At 38.0% G+C, this 18461-nt stretch overlaps 1 protein-coding gene across 2 annotated transcripts in view; it reads right to left on the reverse strand.

The window, feature by feature from the left end:
• Positions 1-817: 817 nt before the first annotated feature.
• The window catches only part of KCNQ5 (potassium voltage-gated channel subfamily Q member 5), a 276106-nt gene continuing 258462 nt past the window's right edge, over positions 818-18461 (reverse strand). For both annotated transcript variants that reach the window (XM_051614780.1, XM_051614779.1), the window contains 4 exons: positions 15120-15228; positions 7921-8052; positions 6877-7003; positions 818-6464 (listed from right to left, as the gene is read on the reverse strand). In XM_051614780.1, the coding sequence (XP_051470740.1) occupies positions 5523-6464; positions 6877-7003; positions 7921-8052; positions 15120-15228 (1310 nt within the window). In that variant the 3' untranslated portion in view covers positions 818-5522. The remainder of the gene's footprint in view (positions 6465-6876; positions 7004-7920; positions 8053-15119; positions 15229-18461) is intronic.

Genomic DNA, 18461 nt, shown 5'->3' on the forward strand with positions numbered 1-18461 from the left:
TGTGGCTGCGTGGATGCACGTTACCGTGCCTGGCCATTGTGACCTGCGTGGTGACTCAACAGGGAGACTTCACTGCTGCCTTCTGACCCTGCCCTGCTGTCTCTGTGTACACATGAAGGCAGACATCCGGGTTTTACACAAGAAGGGAATGTGTACGTTGGTCTTGTTTCCTGCCCTGTGTGTATTCTTAGGCAGGGCATGGCAGTGTTCACATAGCCTGTGGGTACCAATGGCTGGCACAGAAAATCCGCCTTTCTGGAGACTGCATCTTTCAGTTTCAATATCTAAAATTTACGTTCATCAGAGAGGTAGGAGGTCACCTATACATGGAAGTATTTGCTCTGATTTTGAAGCCTCCAAGGAGGCAGTAACTTCACCACAAGAACAGGATCTCCATATTTGATACTTTACACTCAAATTCTAAACATTATCTTCAGCAGAGCTGCAGGAAGAGCAAAGTGAGGTCAAAAGGCTGTAGGTTTGGTGCAGAAGCATTCTAGAGCAACTTTCTTGATTCAGCACAGAGGAAAGGACTTTACCTAGGCCTCACTAGGTAGCGGATGGGCTTTCCCTGAGGAATCCTGCTCCTCACACAGGCCCCTGACTGCCCATCTGAATCAATTCCTGTTTATTTAACAGGGAAGGTAATAATAACTTCCAAATTAATTTCTATAGAGGTGCTGAAACACCTGAAGTTAATAAAATCTGATGTAAACAGTTACCAGATACTTGACATACCAGACTAGTTTGTGCACATTTTATTCTAGTAAACTTCCTTTGTGATGTCTTGGTCCATTTAATAAAAATATTACAAAACTTCAAAAGGCAAACAATGAGCAAGTTTAATTTTTTTTTTCCTGTTATGTACATACACCATACAAGCATTTATCTGAGGAAAAAAACAGTAAGCATGTTACTTTTCAAATCATTTTTATTAACAACAACATGGATTCAACTTTGTCAAGAAGTTACAATTAACATTGCAATGAACTGGCTAATGTCATTGCAGTGCCAGTGGATGCAGCCTTCGTGCTTTCTAAGCCTGTTACAAAACTGTCTTTTTATCGTTCAAAGAAATAAAAAATGCTTCCAATTGCAGATGATAACTGGATATGTCTGGAATTTTCCTTTGTGTGGCCACAGCTGAATGAATGGCCACATTTGCATCCAGATAAAGAGAAAATGTTACATGCTTCCACTGACACTGCCGGGGACAGTTCTTATTTCAAAACCCAATTAACCTTTTTAGATAGTGACAGCACTTTGTGTGACGTTGTAATCCATTTGAATTAAGTCAATAAACACAACTGAAAAAAAATGTGAAGCAGAAATATCTGGGGCAAATTCATTTTCTGACCTGTATTTCATTCAAACCTAATGAATCCAAAAAGGATTGCATAACATATGCGTCACAATAAAAGTTGGCCCAGAGAGGCAAGTTAATTCCTGGTATAGGTGGGTTCAGTTCCTGTAAAGTCAGTGGAACTGAGCCTGATTATCCCAATCGAGGCTGAACTTCACCCAGTTGGGCGGCGAATTCATTGAAATCAGTGAAGCCACCCAAGGATGAATTTAGCCTCAGGTGTTTAAACACTTTTTTCACTCCTTTGCTGTTATATTTTCTTTTCCTGCTTACTCCTCTTTTCTGTTTATTCTCCTTATCTCTGTGCTTTTTAAAAATGTTCCTTCTCCTCTTCCCTTTTTACATCAATACTTTGTGCGTTATTTTTTATATAGTCAATGTGACATGGGTAAATTCAGCTAAATATTAGTTTCCTCAGGAAATAACTGGAATATTGCCATTTTCACTTTAAACAGATGCCCAACAAAATGAGGATTTGAATCTGAGCTCCCGATTCAAGAAAAATTCTTGAATTTCATTGAATTACTGAATTCCATAGAATTTTTGCTTGAGTAAGGATTGCAGATCCCAATCCGGAAATGCTACTGTACATCAGATGTTCTACTATACATCAGCAATTCAGTACAATTTGACTTATCACAGAAGAGCAGGTGAATTACTCATCACCATGCAATAATGAGAGCAGTCGCTCTAAGTAGGATTATCTCAAAAACATATGGAACAACCGTGGGCACTGTGAATAAAAGTGTATGATCTTTGCAATCTTGAACCCTAGGCTAAAACACGATATTAATATTTAAATAAAAAGTATAGATCATATAAGCCAGGAGCAAATACAAATTTTTAAACAAATAATTATCATCAAAACTATTCTTTTCAGTTCTCCCTTCAATCAGGTACAAGAAACATGTTGATCAGAAAACAGTTATTTGGATAAGGCTTAATTCCTGAAGCTCTTAATTAAGTTCAAATTCTCTCTTCTGGAATCCTCAAGTGGATTGTAAATCAGAAAAAAAAAAAAAAATTGTCCTTTGTCCCTACTCATGAACAATCCTAATCAGCTGCCATGAGATGGGCTTTAATAAGCAGCTCAGGACAAGACATGAAAAGCCAGACAGGTCCTTCTTTTGTGAAACCAATGAATTGACTGTCAGTCATGACACTGTCTGTTAAAGAGAGAGAATAGAAACAGGAAACTCCTCATGAGGAAATACGAGCAAAGCATATAAAAATCCAAACAAACAATTCTTCCTCTCCAGAATTTCATATATTCACTACTCTTTCTATTTTCTATCAATATTATGTTAAAAAGCTCCTAAATGATAAGACTTGCAGCTACAAAAATAATAATGGTGAGCATAAAATAAGGAAATTAGGATTTTAAACCATAATTTGAAAAGATACGATCTTCTAGATTTATTAGTACTTTGTAAAGACATTAACATTTTCATACATAATTTATAGAACTCATTCTTTTGTGCACAAAATTGTATTAAATAAATTAACTTAAAATCAGAAGGACTCAAGCATGTCACTTAAGGCAAAAATACCAAGTTTCTGTGAGATAAATGATCAGCGAAACCCATGGTCCTGTTTCTGTACAGAATCAGTACAGGCAGGGCTGATGCTCAGTTCTCCCACTGATGCCTTCCAGGCTCAGTAGGGGTGCAACCATCTGCACGTGCAGATGAAGGTGGAAGAGTGGAGTCCAATTCACAATGCCTTGATTTTTCAATCTCCTCAAGGAGGGGAGGGGAGTTTCATTACTGACACACAGTTGCCACGTGCCTGATCTCTTGCTCCTTAACTGAACCTATTTATGCTTAGGCCAGCAGGATGCTTCTTACGAAAGGCAAGAAAGGCACCATAAACCAGTAGGAAAAAGAAAGAAAAGCTTAAAAAAAACCTTGCAAGTTTTTAAATTGTGGATAGGTGTTCAAACTTAGAGATCTGCCTGGATAAAATGCAGACATTCACATAAGTTAAAAGTTAAACGAACTGAGATGTGGAAAAAACCCTATTTATCCTCACAAAATTTTTGTTGTAATCAGGCTTTAGAATGATCAGACTGCACATAAAAGAAAACAGGAAAGACTGAATGTTGTAAATTATATGGCAAATTGTGCTTCAAGGTGTCTCAGGATTTAACAGCTGAAGTTTGCTCCAGCATAAGCCATGGAACACAGTGTACCATCCGTGGACCCCATATAACGACACAATATATACACTCTACAGTGTGCATGTACTTTCACATAATAAGGTTATCATGTAACATCCAGGAATACTTCTGTAAAGGAAATATGGAAGCAGAAATTACAATGGTTTCATAGTAAACAGATCAAGTCCTTCACAATACAATCTACAGCGTTTAGCCATGGTTAAGACTGGAGTGACATTTTTCATGTATATAGTAAGTTCCCAGCAGGTCTAGGCCTTGAGAAAACACTGCCCTGAGTGAGCTGGCACTGGCACCCCGTACATTCAGTGTTCCTGCTACTAGAGGGAAGCTGAGCCCAAGTCAGGTTGTCTACAAGCCTGTGGTGCAGGTGGGGTGTAAATCTGGGGGGAGGCAACACGCAGAAGCCTCATTCAGCTGGGAAGAGTAAAAGCCCGTTTAGGCTCCGCAAGGGTTCTCCCCGTGGCAAAGCCTTGCTGGGGATGTGCAGACAGGTGCTAACACTGCTCCTGCATCTCAGCAGAAGTGAAGTGGAGGTTAGGATAAGAAAAAAAGAGGATGTATCAATCAGGAATGCTCAGTCTCATGTAGGCTTTGAATCTGAAAACTTGGGCATTAGGAGGAAGGAGCCTGAAGGTCCTTTTTTGGAAAGTTGACAAGAAATGACTGCAGTTGGAGACAGTGCTGAGCTTTAAGAGTATGACCACTTTGCCCTCTCCCCTCCTCCCCTTTTTTAAAAAAAAGCAAGCAAACAAACAATAAGCCCCTTGCCTTCATTCATTTTCAGCTAAAGTGGTCTTCCCTACTTCAATTTCCATTTCTGTTTGCTTACATGGCTATTTTGAAATAGCACTTAGCATCTGTGAGTGACAGGCTGGATTAAAAAAAAATATTTAATTTTTTGCCTCTTTACCTTCCATCTTTTATATTCTGGGATCATTTCACTTCCTGGCCATCTAAATCCATTTTTTTTTTTTTCCCCTTTTGTCATTGATTGTGTTGTCTTTCTCTCTTCCCTGTTCTGTCCTTTTTAGTTTTACCATGCATTTCTGTTCCTCATTTTCCCTCCTTTCCCAGCCTTATGAAGTGCTGTCATGGTATCAGGTTGGGACTGCAAGGAAAGTTGCCAAAATTTCCACAGAAGGAAATATTGCTTCTACAATAAAGGCAGCGTCTGCTTCCTTCCCTCACCTACTGCTGCCAATATGTTTCAGATTCACAAGGTAGCTCCGCAATGAGGCTGGAAGAAGGAGAGGTTCCCCTGAATTTTTTGTGCAGTCACCCAGGTTATCTACTCCTGAGGCCAGTCCTCATCCTTAAAATACAAACTTTTCATAGCAAAATAATGTTCTTGTTAAAAAGAACAACGTGATAGTGGTGCATCAGGTACTTTTGCCACAGCAGTAATTCACCAAAAATCTGATGGATATAAAGATACTGTTTTTAAGAGTTAAAAATAACTGATTACTGATGAGCTAACGTGTGTATCTTGCAACTGGCAGCCATTTCTAATCCCAGATTACCGGTTTCCTTGGTACCTTGCTAGCAGCTGTAGATATTTTTTTTTTGTTGTAAACATAAACTATCATCTAAATCAGGACTATATATATATTTAATTACTTCAGAAGCAAAGTGCTTTTAACCTTATGATTTTTACTTCTGCCCTGTAGAAACGGCACTAGGTCTAAATGCTCAGATTTTTGCTTTTTGATACATCCTGCAGCATTAGCTTTGTAGGCAACTCCTCATTTAAACCTACTGTACTGCATGAAAGGCTGCCTTACTGTAGGTGTAAATTTGAATGTTAGCCATCACTTAAACATGCATTTTCATGCAACTAGGAGATATGGGCTCATTCAACTGCTTCTCAGATTCATCCTGATTTTTGTGATCTTATTAAAAAGGCTTTCAAAACAGTTCATGCTATGATATGTATGACTAGAGAAATGTATGACCCAGCCAATGAAGAAAGCCCACAAGCTGTTATTTAAGTTTGACGTGGAGCAGATTGAGTGCTTCTGTACCGTCCCCTGGCTTGCAAATGCTTTGAGATGATCTTGATATTCCAGTCCTTAGAGAGTCAGCAGAGAGAGTCGTTTCCACTAAAGGGCGCGAGATGGCTTCAGTAGTCTCTGTTCCTGCCTCTGTCTCCAACTCTTCATCAGTTATAAATAATTTTGACTCCCTCCATTTGGAGTATACCTCTTGGCTGCCTCTGGAACCACTGGAGTCACTGCCAGCAACCTGTACATTCAGTTCTTCTGTTGATTGTATAAGGTTTTGTACAGATAAAGATTTTCCTAAGTCCATTTGCAACACAGGTTTAACTGAGAGCAAAGTTTCTCCTTCTGTATCCAGACTTTTTCTCCATGTGAGATCCTTTGTCACACTGGGCTGTGCAACTTGTCCATTATTCTTTGATGCAACAAGGCAAGCGGTGACATCAGAAATATTTTCCTGTGTGGTCACAGGAATAATATGAACGGGCTCAGGCCTACTGATATGCTTCATTGATGAGAAGGGTGGTATTTGTAATGTTGTTGGAGTTGCTGGCTTAGTTGCCTGGTTTATTTGGTTTGATGTATTATTAACTGCTGCAGGTCCATCGTTTGGCACTTGCGTTGCTTGACTATGCATAGCCGGACTGAAAGCATAGTAAGCCTGAGTGCTAAATTCATTTGGTGTCAGTATAAGCTGTAGGCCACGAGGCAGATTGGCACTAGCTGATCTGGATACACATCCACTAATTTGTGCAGAATTAGACAAATCTTTGCTGTCTGATGGACTCTGGTAATCAGAAGTCTGCTCGCACTCAAAAGCTGGCATTTGAAGGGAAGCCAAAGTGAGTGCAGATGCAGATCCTTTTCGCAAGACTTGTTGATAAATATCTAATAGACAGTCCAGTTTTGACTCAATGGATTGTACCTACAGGAGGAGACAGAAAGGTTAACATTAATGCCAGATGCTAATTTAAAATATTTGGAACCCAAGCAAATGGAAAAAGTGGCTGCTGAAGAAAAAAAATGGGAGGAGCTTGGTATATGCTACTGACTCTTGGAAAATAAGGTTGTCAAAAGCCATGTAAATTTTTATAAGCAAGCTGTTAAAAATGAAAAAAAAATCAGTAACCTGCAATTTTTCCTTCCTTACTTCTCTGTACATGGAAGACAGTTAAGGTGATCTGATGCTTACCAGTTTCATTTCAACATGTAAATGAAGCAGATATTAGAAAAAAATATTTTACCAGTTTTAAAAAATGTTATCAGTTTCAACTGGCAATAAAATACACAAAAGGCATGAGCAATACAGCAAGACAAAGCAACACAGATCACTCTACCTGTTTCTCCACCTTGACTACACGTCCTAACATACTGAGGTCATCAGTTGTCTCATTCTCTGCAGGATTCTTTTCTCTACTTCTTTTATCTGCTGTGATTTGTCCTTTCCCAAGAATTTGGTCAACGCTGTAAGAGAAATCAAAAGCCACTGTGATTCCTGATAACAGTGATGATATGGATGTACTTGCTAAACTGTACATGAAAAATTAAAATCAGAGGACTTCAGAAAAGCACCTGAGAAAAAAGTTAATTTTATTAAAAAAAAAAAAAATAGATAAAAGAATGAATAATTTTTGAACATTTGGAGATTAGCTCAGAGACAGCTTTTCTTTTCTATTGGCACTAAGGGGCGCCAGAACTCAGCCATCACCTGGGAGAGCCAGGGCTAGTCTTGCTGAGATGGCAAGAGCAGGTGGCCTCTCCAGCAGCCTGGTGTTGGGGGAGACAGAGGTCCCAGTGCCACCCTCAACTCTCCCATCCTAACAGCAGCATCGAGCCCTGGGAAGCTTGTCAGTTTGAAACAGGAAGTTCAACCGTGATGCTGGTAACGATACACATGATGCAATGTTGGATTTTTTTGGGGGGTTTCTTGTTTTTTGCTTGGTTTTACTTTTTTTTTCCCCTAAAAAATTAAAGCTGGGATTCTAAAACCTACATAAATAGTACATAACAATAGTTCCCTGTTTCCTTTACATGAAATGAGAAAGTCTGGGATGGAAAAAAGGCAGTTCTCAATGTCAACCTCATCCTTTTGGCAAACTCCAGACCAAATTCCTTGTTTGTGAATGGATTTTACAAATAAAATATTACCTTTTCTATTGTTCAGGCTTCCATCTTCTGGGGACAACTTAGATATATGGGGTTTTTTTGTTTGTTTTCACCCACAGTGTAATTTATGGCTTGGCCGTGTTCACAGAAAGAGAGGCTGGGCTCTCTTTGCCCATGGATGGCAATTTGTAGCCAAACTCAGGAATGTTAAATTTTACCAGTGTTCATTATACAGTGAATAACATAAGAAGATGCAGAAATTATTATTTCCTTACCGTGACTGAAGACTCTTAATCCTGCATAACATGTCTAGATGACCTGCTGAATACTGTTCAATGACATCTTTGACATCATACGGACGAAGTGTTTCCTTAAATTTTCTCTTTGCAACATGAAATTTCATAATTCTGTGGGGAAAAAGCAATTCTAAGATTAATCTTCAATGGTTATGAAACAATACAATATATTCCACAGACAGAATTTGACAGCTAATTTTAAAACTTTTCCTTTACAGAATTGTTCTTCTAAGTGCAAATGTGCAAGTATAAATGGGTTATAGCTATTGCTTTGAATTGTAAGAGACATCAGGTAACAGTGCAGAGCATGGTTAGTCTATCAGTATACACCTATTTGGCTTATGGCAGGTGCCTGATATGAAAGTATATGCTTAACTTAAACCTGGGATTAGTCCCACTGGTTTGATTGAGATTCCATGTAAGCTACATTTGTGCTTACCATTTGTCTGTCTTTGTTAGAGGAAAAAAAAGCATAAATAAAATAACAGTATTCTGTTTCTGATGTTCATTTTAAGTTCTTCACTTTCCATTTTGTAAAATAAAATACATAAAATATTCACCAAATTAATTTTTAACCAATTTTTATTTTTAATCAACATTCAAACCTAAGTATTTGTTTTTTATAATTTATTTTGAAAAATTCAGTTTTCATGTTGTTTCCTATTGAAATCTATGGGAAATATTATTTTTTTTCTGCAAAATAGTAAATATCAGGAAACAGAAAGTATTGAACATTGATGAGTGGCATATGTATTTTATGTGAGTTTTGCACAAGTTTCTGTGAATATGTGATGTCCAGTGAGTTGCTCTTCTTAGAATGAAATGCTTGATACTAAATTGCAAATTTTAAATGATAGAAATGATAAATTTAGGAAGTCAATGACAGTGAACCAATTTTCCAGGTCAGCTGGTAAAACTTTCAGCTCTCCTTGCATTACATAAGAACTGCAGAAGAGAGAACCATAGGAGAGATGGGAGAGAAGTCAAAGCATCAGGTGTGTTGGCCATTCTGGCTTGTGTTACAGAGTTTATGGTTCCCCATTAGTACCAAATTGCTGATATTTACTATCTATTGCAATTTAGAAAGCAGAGATAGTAAATTGGTATCTTATTCCAAAACCCAATATTTCATGCTAATATAGTCCCTCTGTGTTGATTGTGGTAAGAATTTAGCAGCTGTAAGACAATGATTGATAAGAAAAAACAAAGCATGGCTCTCACTCTGTGATAAAAATAGATTAATAGTGTTTTAGTGGAATTTAAGAAAAAACATATTTTTTATAGTTAGAGCAGACATTATGATAATAAGTATGTAGTGTCAGATGAATAGTATTTATGGATTCTCTACTTTTTTCTGTATTATGTGTAAGTGTTCTTCCCAATAATATCAGCCTTTTCCCACAGTGCTTAGATTGTTGTTTCTCATTCTGGTAGCTTCCAGTTAAAAATGAGATTGCTTGTCACTGGTATGGAGCTTGAAGTATGATTCTGATTATAGAAATTAAAAATGGAAAACGCCTGTTAGGAGTAGTACATCACTATGACAGTTCAGGACTGATGTTCATGCAGCTTAAATGTATCAGATGATGCACTTTCCTCTTCTTTGTTGTCAACCAGTTCTACAGACTAATGGCTTTTGGTGTCTTGTGTGATCTGAAGGCCTCTGGGATGCTGATTTTTTTTTCTTTTAGCTGTCAAATTACGCCAAGATGCTCTGTTCATAATAGTCTGGCAGTGCAGGCAATCTCGTGGAATCTGGTTCTTTATTCAGGTTAGAAAGAATAAATGATGGAGCTGACATACAATAAAGTATCATTCTTTTTTTATTATTCTCTCTGTTTTGTTGGTCACCATTTTTTACTTCATACTCTTGATAAAGTAAAAATACGACACTCTATTGGAAAAGCAGAGCCAGAGGATTAATAGCATAATTGAAGAAAACTAAATTTGCCACAACTGGGTGATTTTACAAGAGAAGAGGCAGAAGACTAATTTTTATTAACAGCCATAGAAGCTTCTTGATCAGTGTGCATAAAAGGTTTCATTACTGCTTTGCAGCTTTTTAACAGGTTTTCTTGGTTATCAAGGCAGTTTGTTCATAATGTTCAGAAGTCAAACACAGGACTGAAAGCATCACAGCTGTATCAGTGAGGTGTAACTGTAGAATTTCTGGTTTAGGCATTAGCTCATGGGATGCCATCTTAATTAACTTCAGCAGGGTTTGGAACAGACCCATATTGCTTACTTCTTTTTGCTTTGAACATAAGAAATTTTACAAAAAAATGTGAAAAAAAAAAAAAGGTTTCTAACAACTAGCTTTTTAAAAGCCTAAAAGCAAAACTTAATTCTTTCAGTGATGAAGCCCAGGAACTGCTTTGCAGTTATTAAATTTAATTGATTCACCATAGTTATTTACCATCACCTTTAAAAATTAAATTATTCTTCTACATCTTGAAATAACTATGTAATTGAACTTGATAGGCTTGAGCACCCAAACGGAGAAATTATTACAGCTATATAGAGCATATTCAAAAGTCGTAGATGAATTGTGAACAAAAAAAGCCTTTGAACTTCCTTCATTCGTGCTTCTAGAACAAAAAGTTGCCTATCCTGGTGTATTGCTGTGTGATAAAAACGAAAGGACCACTTATGCGGGCACAGGTGGATATAACCTACCTATAAAAAACGGGGAAAAGTGATTCATAGCCCAAGTATCGGAATGAAGCACTGCCCTTACCACAAGCAGGAGAAAGAACAAACTACAGCTCCATCTTTTCCAGTTACACCACGAGGGGGCAAACAAGATTCATCATAAACCGAGTCGCTACTGGCAATACCGAACTGCCAGTACTGACCAAACAGCAGTAACTGAAAGCAAGAATTAATGCAAAAGAACAAAGTGTGTAGTCTCCATGATTTTTTAGAAACACTGTTTGTGCTCTTAAATGTGGTATTTTAAAACTCTAATATAACAGACAATACAGCGTTGTAAACGTACTTCAGTCGCAAACAAGCATGACAATTTTCTGGACAGAATTAGCCATAAAAAGCAGCCTATTTCAAAGTTGCATCTACAGGATAGCATAAAAAATTCTTTTGTGTTGAATTAGACCAATATATTAAAGTGTTTTGCCTCTAGTTGATGTCTAAACCACAGGTCCCCCTGATCTTTACATGCCCTGGTACTTTGTAGAAAGTTACATGTCAAATACCAGCTTTGTCTTACTGACTCCTAGCAGCCAAAAGCAGCATCCATTTAATTTAACTCTTGTCAAATGCAGGATCAGCACTGAGCTAGAATTGCAGTGTTGTCTGAATGTGCAGTTTGTATCTCTCTCCTGGCACTTTTTGCATTTCAATTTCCATTCATGTTGCCTCTTCCAGTATTAAAAACTATTCTACTTTTCATTAGTGCACTTTACTGAGGCTGGCACTGAGTCAGAACATTTCTAATCCTCCATGCAGCCTTGCCATAATCATACTGTTTTTCTAAACCTGTATCTTGTCAGTCTTGTCACTGTCTCAGGAAGAAAGAGAGCTTTGTTCTATTGGGATTCAGGTGAACTCAGATGTGGTTCCTGCCTCAAAGATTAAAAGACAAGCAGGTTGATTTGCCCATAGCTAGATGCCTACAGGTTGTTTGTTTGCTCGCTTACTCCATCAGGAAAGAGGTGCACACAGATGAGGTTGTGCTGGTTCCTCTGTCTCTCTACCCTTAGTTTGCCAAATAACCTCTCTTCCTGGTAAACTGCCAAGTGCAGGAGAGATCAGGATTCAGTATGGAGAGGCCAACAGACGAACGTGGTTGAGGGGTAGTTCCACTGCATGAGGGGTGAGTGTCAATATGGCCTCCTCTCTTGGTCCTAACTTTGACTAACCCTAGGAACTAGAGACATTTTTTTCTCCCAAGTACAGTGCTGTCATGGGCAAAGGCACATCTAAGAGCCTTGCCTGGATTCTGAAGACCATCTGAGCAGAAAATATACAATGTGTTGGGATTCAAAAGAAATAGAGGGTTCTGAAATACTGTAATTGAACAAATGCATAATGTATGAGTATTCAACTATACAGCTTATCAGCTCAAGAATTCTCAGGTTTCATTACGTTTAGCTACATTTATTATTATTATTTCTTATTAACAGCTAATGAAAATGTATCTGTGCAATCACTAGAGTTAAAGAGAGAAAAGACCTCTTAGGTCAGCAAGTTCATCTTCCTGCCATTGAAGTTATTTCCTATTGCATCTTTATTTATGCTTTTCAAATCTAATTTTGTATTCCATAAATAGTAAAATAATTCAATCATTTCCATTGTGGAGAGTATTACAAAATTTAGTGCCTCTTGCTATGAAAAATGATCAGAGATATTGCAACATAGGGAAACAAGGTATCCTCATCTTTTTATTCTCTTTTATATATATACATCTTTGTGAACTAGTAGAGAGCTGGAAAATGCCATGTTTTTTGTTAGTCTTCAGGAACTCAGAAGGATATTAATGGCTTTTTATTCACAATGAGACCAGAGCAGTTTGAGTAGTGCTACAAAACCTGCTGGCACAGAGGCTCAGGCAGTGCTGATCCCAGCTGGGGTCTGCAGGGAAGTGGGACTGATGCTGGCCTGGCCCAAGGCACACCTCACAGCACACCACACTTCACCACATTACTTGTCTGTTCCCTGCCCACCCAATATTGTGTGAATGCCTTAAGCAGCTTTTCCTTACTTTTCCTGCTGCTCCATTCAAATCTTTCCTGAAAGAGGGTGTGTAGCAAGGAGGGTGCAAGGGGCAGCACAAGAGACGGGCTGTGGAAGACTCAGCTCAGGGGCTTTGAGAAGAGGCTGACAGCTTGATGTGTTACTGGACAGGTCTGCCCAGTGGGTCTTCAGCAGGACTGGTTGGGATTCTTATTTTCATAAAGGGCCAATATGTTAAGAACTTTTTCAGGGAAGGGCTATTTTCTTCATCTCCTGTGTTGACTATTTCAAAATTAAAGTTTGCAGGTTTATTTGTTTAAAATCAAAAAGTTGTTTTGAAGAATAAAGTAGTCTGTGAAATATTAAAGTAAGTAAGGTCAAAACTGAAGCATTACACTTCAAAGTTACCAAAATTAAAGATTCTAAATAAACCAGGATTTGTCTTTTGCTATTTCAAGGTTGTCCAGCATGAGAGTAATCAGCAAATTCTAGGCTTCTTTAAGAGAAAAAAACTCACTTCCTCCTTGTTCTAAAACTGAGAAATCCTACCTCTGTAAATCAACAGGCATGAATTAATTTTGCTAATTTCATTTTTTCCCCCAATTTGTATAATTGTAAAACAATTTATACCCAGCTTTAAGCAGGAAAAAAATAGTTACTTTCCTTTATTACGGTTTTTCAAGGTGATGTAGCCAGAATAGATTCAACTGTATGTGCTTACATTTGAAGTCTTTTAAACAGTGTGTCATGAAGCTGTTCAAGTACCTTCTGCCTTCATCTGCTCCTGTATACCAGCAAGAAAAGAAAAGCAGCTTCCTCCCTCCCCCATTGCCTTTGCAATTCAAAGCTGTTGCTAAAACGAACTTCAAAATGAGGCACAAAGTTTCCATATAGGCAGATGCTATCATCTTGAAATTCTACAGTTACTATAAAGTGTATCAGATCCTTCTTCAGATGTTTGCATAGATTCCAGTGTAGTCAGGTAACAGATACTCTGAATAATCAGAAAGAGGAGTATCACCTACCTGATGAACTGAATTATCAGTCTCTTGATTTTGAGAGATTAAGGTATAGCATTTAGCAAAACTCTGAAGATCATTGCATGTTATGGCCTTACAGATCTCAAACAAAGGTATGTTTCCAAAGCAAGTTGTACGTGCTGCTTGCAAACTAATGAAACACCAGCATTTTCAGGGAGCGAGTAGTGGCTAATTGATAGCAAGTGGAGATGCAGAATTGTTATTCTTAGCCTCAGTGGTAAAATGAGTTGGGTTTTGGTAAGGCAAGTGTGCAGAAAAATATTGGAAGTAATCTGAATAGTTGACTCATCTCAGTTAAATCACGCATGTCTGAAACAATCAAACTGCAACATCTTTGCTCTTCTTATTACAGTATTTATGTGCATGGCACCATGCAGAAAGTTTGCCAACTAGGTCCTTCACATTTGTTGACTTTCCATTTGAGCTGATAATTACCAAGAGAACCAATAAAAATAAAGAAACAGGTTGAACAGTCCAGTGGTGTCTTTGAGTACAAGCTCCATGAATTTAATATTAAAATGTCAAGTTGATATTAAGGAATTTGGACAGTATTAAGAATGAGATGCCCACTGGCATCACGTGCCAGTACAGTATTGAGGTGCTCTTGGAGCCAAGAGTCAACCAGTCTGTTTAATATGCAACACCACAGACAAGGATCTTTGCCACCAGAGCCAACAAATTATGCTGATTGTTCCTAATCTGAGCATTTTCCATTTGAAGGACTAGGTCTGCTTTGTAGGTGGGTGTCCACTCTGTAGAATGATTTCTGTCTCCTGCTGAAATACTGCTGGCAAGAGATGGTTTTCGGTGGTGATATTTGAGTCGCCAGTTGTAGTGGCTGTGGACACAGACCTGGTATCTGACATGTCCTGTGAGGTAATTTCTCAGCAGGTTGGAAAAATGGTTGGAACGAACATCTACAAATGATCTGTCAAGCTGTTTGTGCTAGCAGAAAGGCATTAGAAATAGCCTTATTTGCTATTTGTCTTCATAGGCAATCAGTGGAAAAAGGGGAGGAAAATACAAGTAGTCTGTAGGTTATCACTGTATGTATACTTGATAAAGAGCTTGAGTTCTTTCTTCCCAGAGTGCTGAGAGAACTCAGGCAAGACTCTCTGCAGGAAAGCATCATCTTTCTAGGTTACAGTAAGGTGGATTACAGAAAGTATAGTGGAAACCAGCATTCATTACTCCATTTTCTGATTCAAATAATGTAACTTTTTTAAACACTGAAAAGCTGCTAACAGAACAGATAAAACATTTAGACTTACAAATAAGATACCAATGAAAAGGAAGCATAAATAAATTATATTCGTTTAACTCATTACATGGCTATATTTGTTACATAACTAATGCTAACTACAATTTTATTAATTGATATGCAGTTAACTAGTATCTTAATTAAAGGCATCTCAAATATTTATTAATTCAGTATTTTTTACTCACCTGATTGCTCTGATGACAGTTTTAAGAGCAGGGGTGAGATCTTCTACTGACACATCACACTGGCACCCTTTATCATCATAAACATCATCTGTTCCAAGGCTGGTGTCAGCTGCAAAATACAAAAGCAGATGAAACAAGTAGCATTTAAAAATCTTTCCTTAGTGTTTTCTAACTGTTTGCACAGTGGTTTTGTAAAAATAAGGACTACAAATCAAGTAAGACAGAACATCATCAGTTTGCAGACTATATGATGCACTTGTCTGTGTCTGCACTTGTGTCATAAAAGGCCTGTGTGGTCCCCAGTGTAAATAGTAAAAGTATGAAAGGAAGAAAGCCCTGTTATTTTTCAAATTAATTGTTTAGTTCCAGTATATCTGTTCCTGGTGTCTCACTGTTTTTCATCACATTCTCTGTCTTAAGGGAAAGTGGTGAGCTAACAGATGTAATGGCAGAAGCAAAAGATGATGAAATAATATATATATATGTAAAATATATAATATACATATATATATACACATATATATATATATATTTACCATGATGTCACAAACTGACATTGAAGACAAAGGAGAAGATCAATTTCCTTTACTAAGGAGGCTGTGAAATGATCCAATACTTTATTACAGGTGAAAATAACCAAAGTACCATTTTGCCAGAACTTAATAGAGAATGACATCCATCATGGATTGATTGCCACCTTGAACCTCAGAGCCATACAGATATTGCAGCATTCCTTTACAACAGGAGCTGAAGCCAAGTTACTGTATTTATTTGCCTGAAAAAAAAATGGATCCTCTACCCTTTCCTAACACCACCTCTGCAGTTACCATTTGAGAACTAACTAGAAATTTCAGAAGTGCCCTGTGTACCTCAATATACAAGAACACAGGGACCGACATAAGACCAAGAAGCTTTACAACTTAAAATGGGCTGGAGTGGGAAGAGAGCAAGGAAGGCAGGGTCATGTCTCAAAGGCACATGAAATACAGAAAACCTGTCATGAGAATAGATGTTTTTTCCTCCCAAACCATCTCACTTCACCTGCATGAAGTCCAAGTGCCCAGGTGAAGAATTTCACTCAAGGTTAGTATGTTTCAATGTGTATGTGTCTCTGCTTCATAAAGCAGAGTGTAAAATGAAATACTGACATATAACATAGGGAAAAAAGGATGGGATTCACTAACCCCTGGTATCAGAGGAGGTTTCTTTCCAGTCCTGTGTCCCTACCTATGTTCATGCTGTTATTTAAAACACAGCACAGGCTTAGTCATCTGGAAACTCTGCAAGTAAACCACTTCTGAGGCTTTTATTACAAGCAAATCTGAGGCACAATCAGACACAAATGATTGCAAGACTTTTTTTTGCAAGTTCCTTTTTCACAAAACTGTAGATTAAAGATGAGAAACATTCTTTGTCAGCCAGAAGTGCCTGGAAATTTCATGGTACCTTTAAAATCTAATAGGAATGCTACGTTAGAATAAACATCATTGTATTAGCTGCATCTTCAAATTGGTATTGCTGCATTGTTGTCTTTGCAGATTTAATATTTGGCCATAATAATTTATTTTGATAATTCTGACTAGTTCATTGCCCTGAAGAATATAGTTTCTCTTTTGACCGTTGCTGAACTGGTACATCCATGAGGAACATCTAACGCAGCTTTGAAGAACAGAAGGTTTTATCTTTGACAGACCAACTTAATATAGACAGAAAGATGGCTTATAGCCAAGTTAATAATGCCTTCAAGTACACATGAAACAATTAAATGCAACTTTAAAAACAAATCAGTTTAACATGGTAAAAGTGAAATTTCTATGCAAAACCTTGAAATCCCCCTTTCCATGCTATTACTGTAAGTTGTGCCTACAATGATGATGAGTGCTTTTTTCTCACACTCCCTCACAAGCTGTGCTCCTGACTCAGCTTATCTTATAGATAAAATATGTCTCTCCACCTATTCTGCCTAACCAACATTTTGATCCCTGCCATGTAATGTAATTAGCTAAAATAAACTATGTAATCAGTTTGATAGGTATATACACAATCTAAAACTCTATCTCTGAAGGTGCTAAGTGTTCCACGACACTAATTTTCCAGGTGTCATGTCTGATCAGCCTCTCCAGTTACTTTTCCCAGTGCTGAAATCTCCCATCTCATTTCTAAGTGCCACACTAAAACCAGAGCTTTTTATGCTACTGGTATTTTCAGTGGCTCTCTAAGGTTTGAATCCACTCAGTAATGCCAGTATAAATTAGGAATAATTCTGCTATGGTCACAAGAACTACAACCATGTAAACTCAGTGAAATAGGAGACTCCAACTTGGAAGTTTAAAATAAACATGTTTCTGAATGGTTCTCTCCCTGATACTGTTCCTGGGTCGTGTGCCAAGTCATTAGTAAAAAGGCTTCCTTAACACAGTGTGTCTTTGCAAAACTATTTTGAGACAATGTGGTGCAATTATAGTATTCCGTGTTGCTCAAGTGTAAATACAAAAAGCAGGAAAAACTTTAGACAGGCACTGAAAAATTCTTATAAATTTAAGCCAGCTTTAAGAAGAGATACTGCACCTAATAAATAACCTTCTTTTTCTTTTTCTAATATTCCCACTGACGTGAATTTCCTTCGTTATGGCAGACACTTGGTACCACATGTCAATAAAACTTCTGAAAAGCTGTAAACCTTCTTTGATTCATATGGGAAACATTCATGTTTCTTTATAATATTCAGCAGACTTGGGAAAAAGTTTAGGAAATGCGTAATAACAATTTAGAAAAAAAAAAATCCAGCTTAAAAAACCCCTGAAATCAAAGTTCACATTCTGATGATTTTTTCCAGTGGAATCTCATGTTGTGTACAACATAGTTATGAGGTGAGATGTACTTGCATTGCTTCTGTCCCTCTTGAGTTCATTCTCGAGGTTGAGGCCATGTTTGGGCCAGTTTGGCTGCTTCAGCAGCTCCAGCTGTTAAAATATCTGCCACTTCCCAGACAGGACAAAGCTAAAGCCTCTGATGAGCCCTGCTTCATGATGCTGCCTGTTCCCAGAGAGAGCCTTTCCCATCATTTACTGGGGTAGGTAGACCCTCCTGTGCCAGCTCATTCCTAGCCCAGCACACCTCTGTTTCTTAATCCTTCCCCATAACCTCTGGCCACATCTCCTGCACTCCAGCAAGGTGGCAGTACATGGAACAAGTGGGGTCAACAGGCAACCTTGGGCAGCAGCTGCTCTACAAGAGTCTGGCTGCTTTCCAGGCCTTCCTAGGGCTATCACAGGTCCATCATTCTCTCCAGGAGCCTCTGTCAACAGCTAAACAGGCCTTTTAAGTCTGTTGCTTGGGCAG

Source organism: Apus apus, chromosome 3 (genome assembly GCF_020740795.1).
Source record: "Apus apus isolate bApuApu2 chromosome 3, bApuApu2.pri.cur, whole genome shotgun sequence".
In the NCBI taxonomy this organism is placed as follows: domain Eukaryota; kingdom Metazoa; phylum Chordata; class Aves; order Apodiformes; family Apodidae; genus Apus; species Apus apus.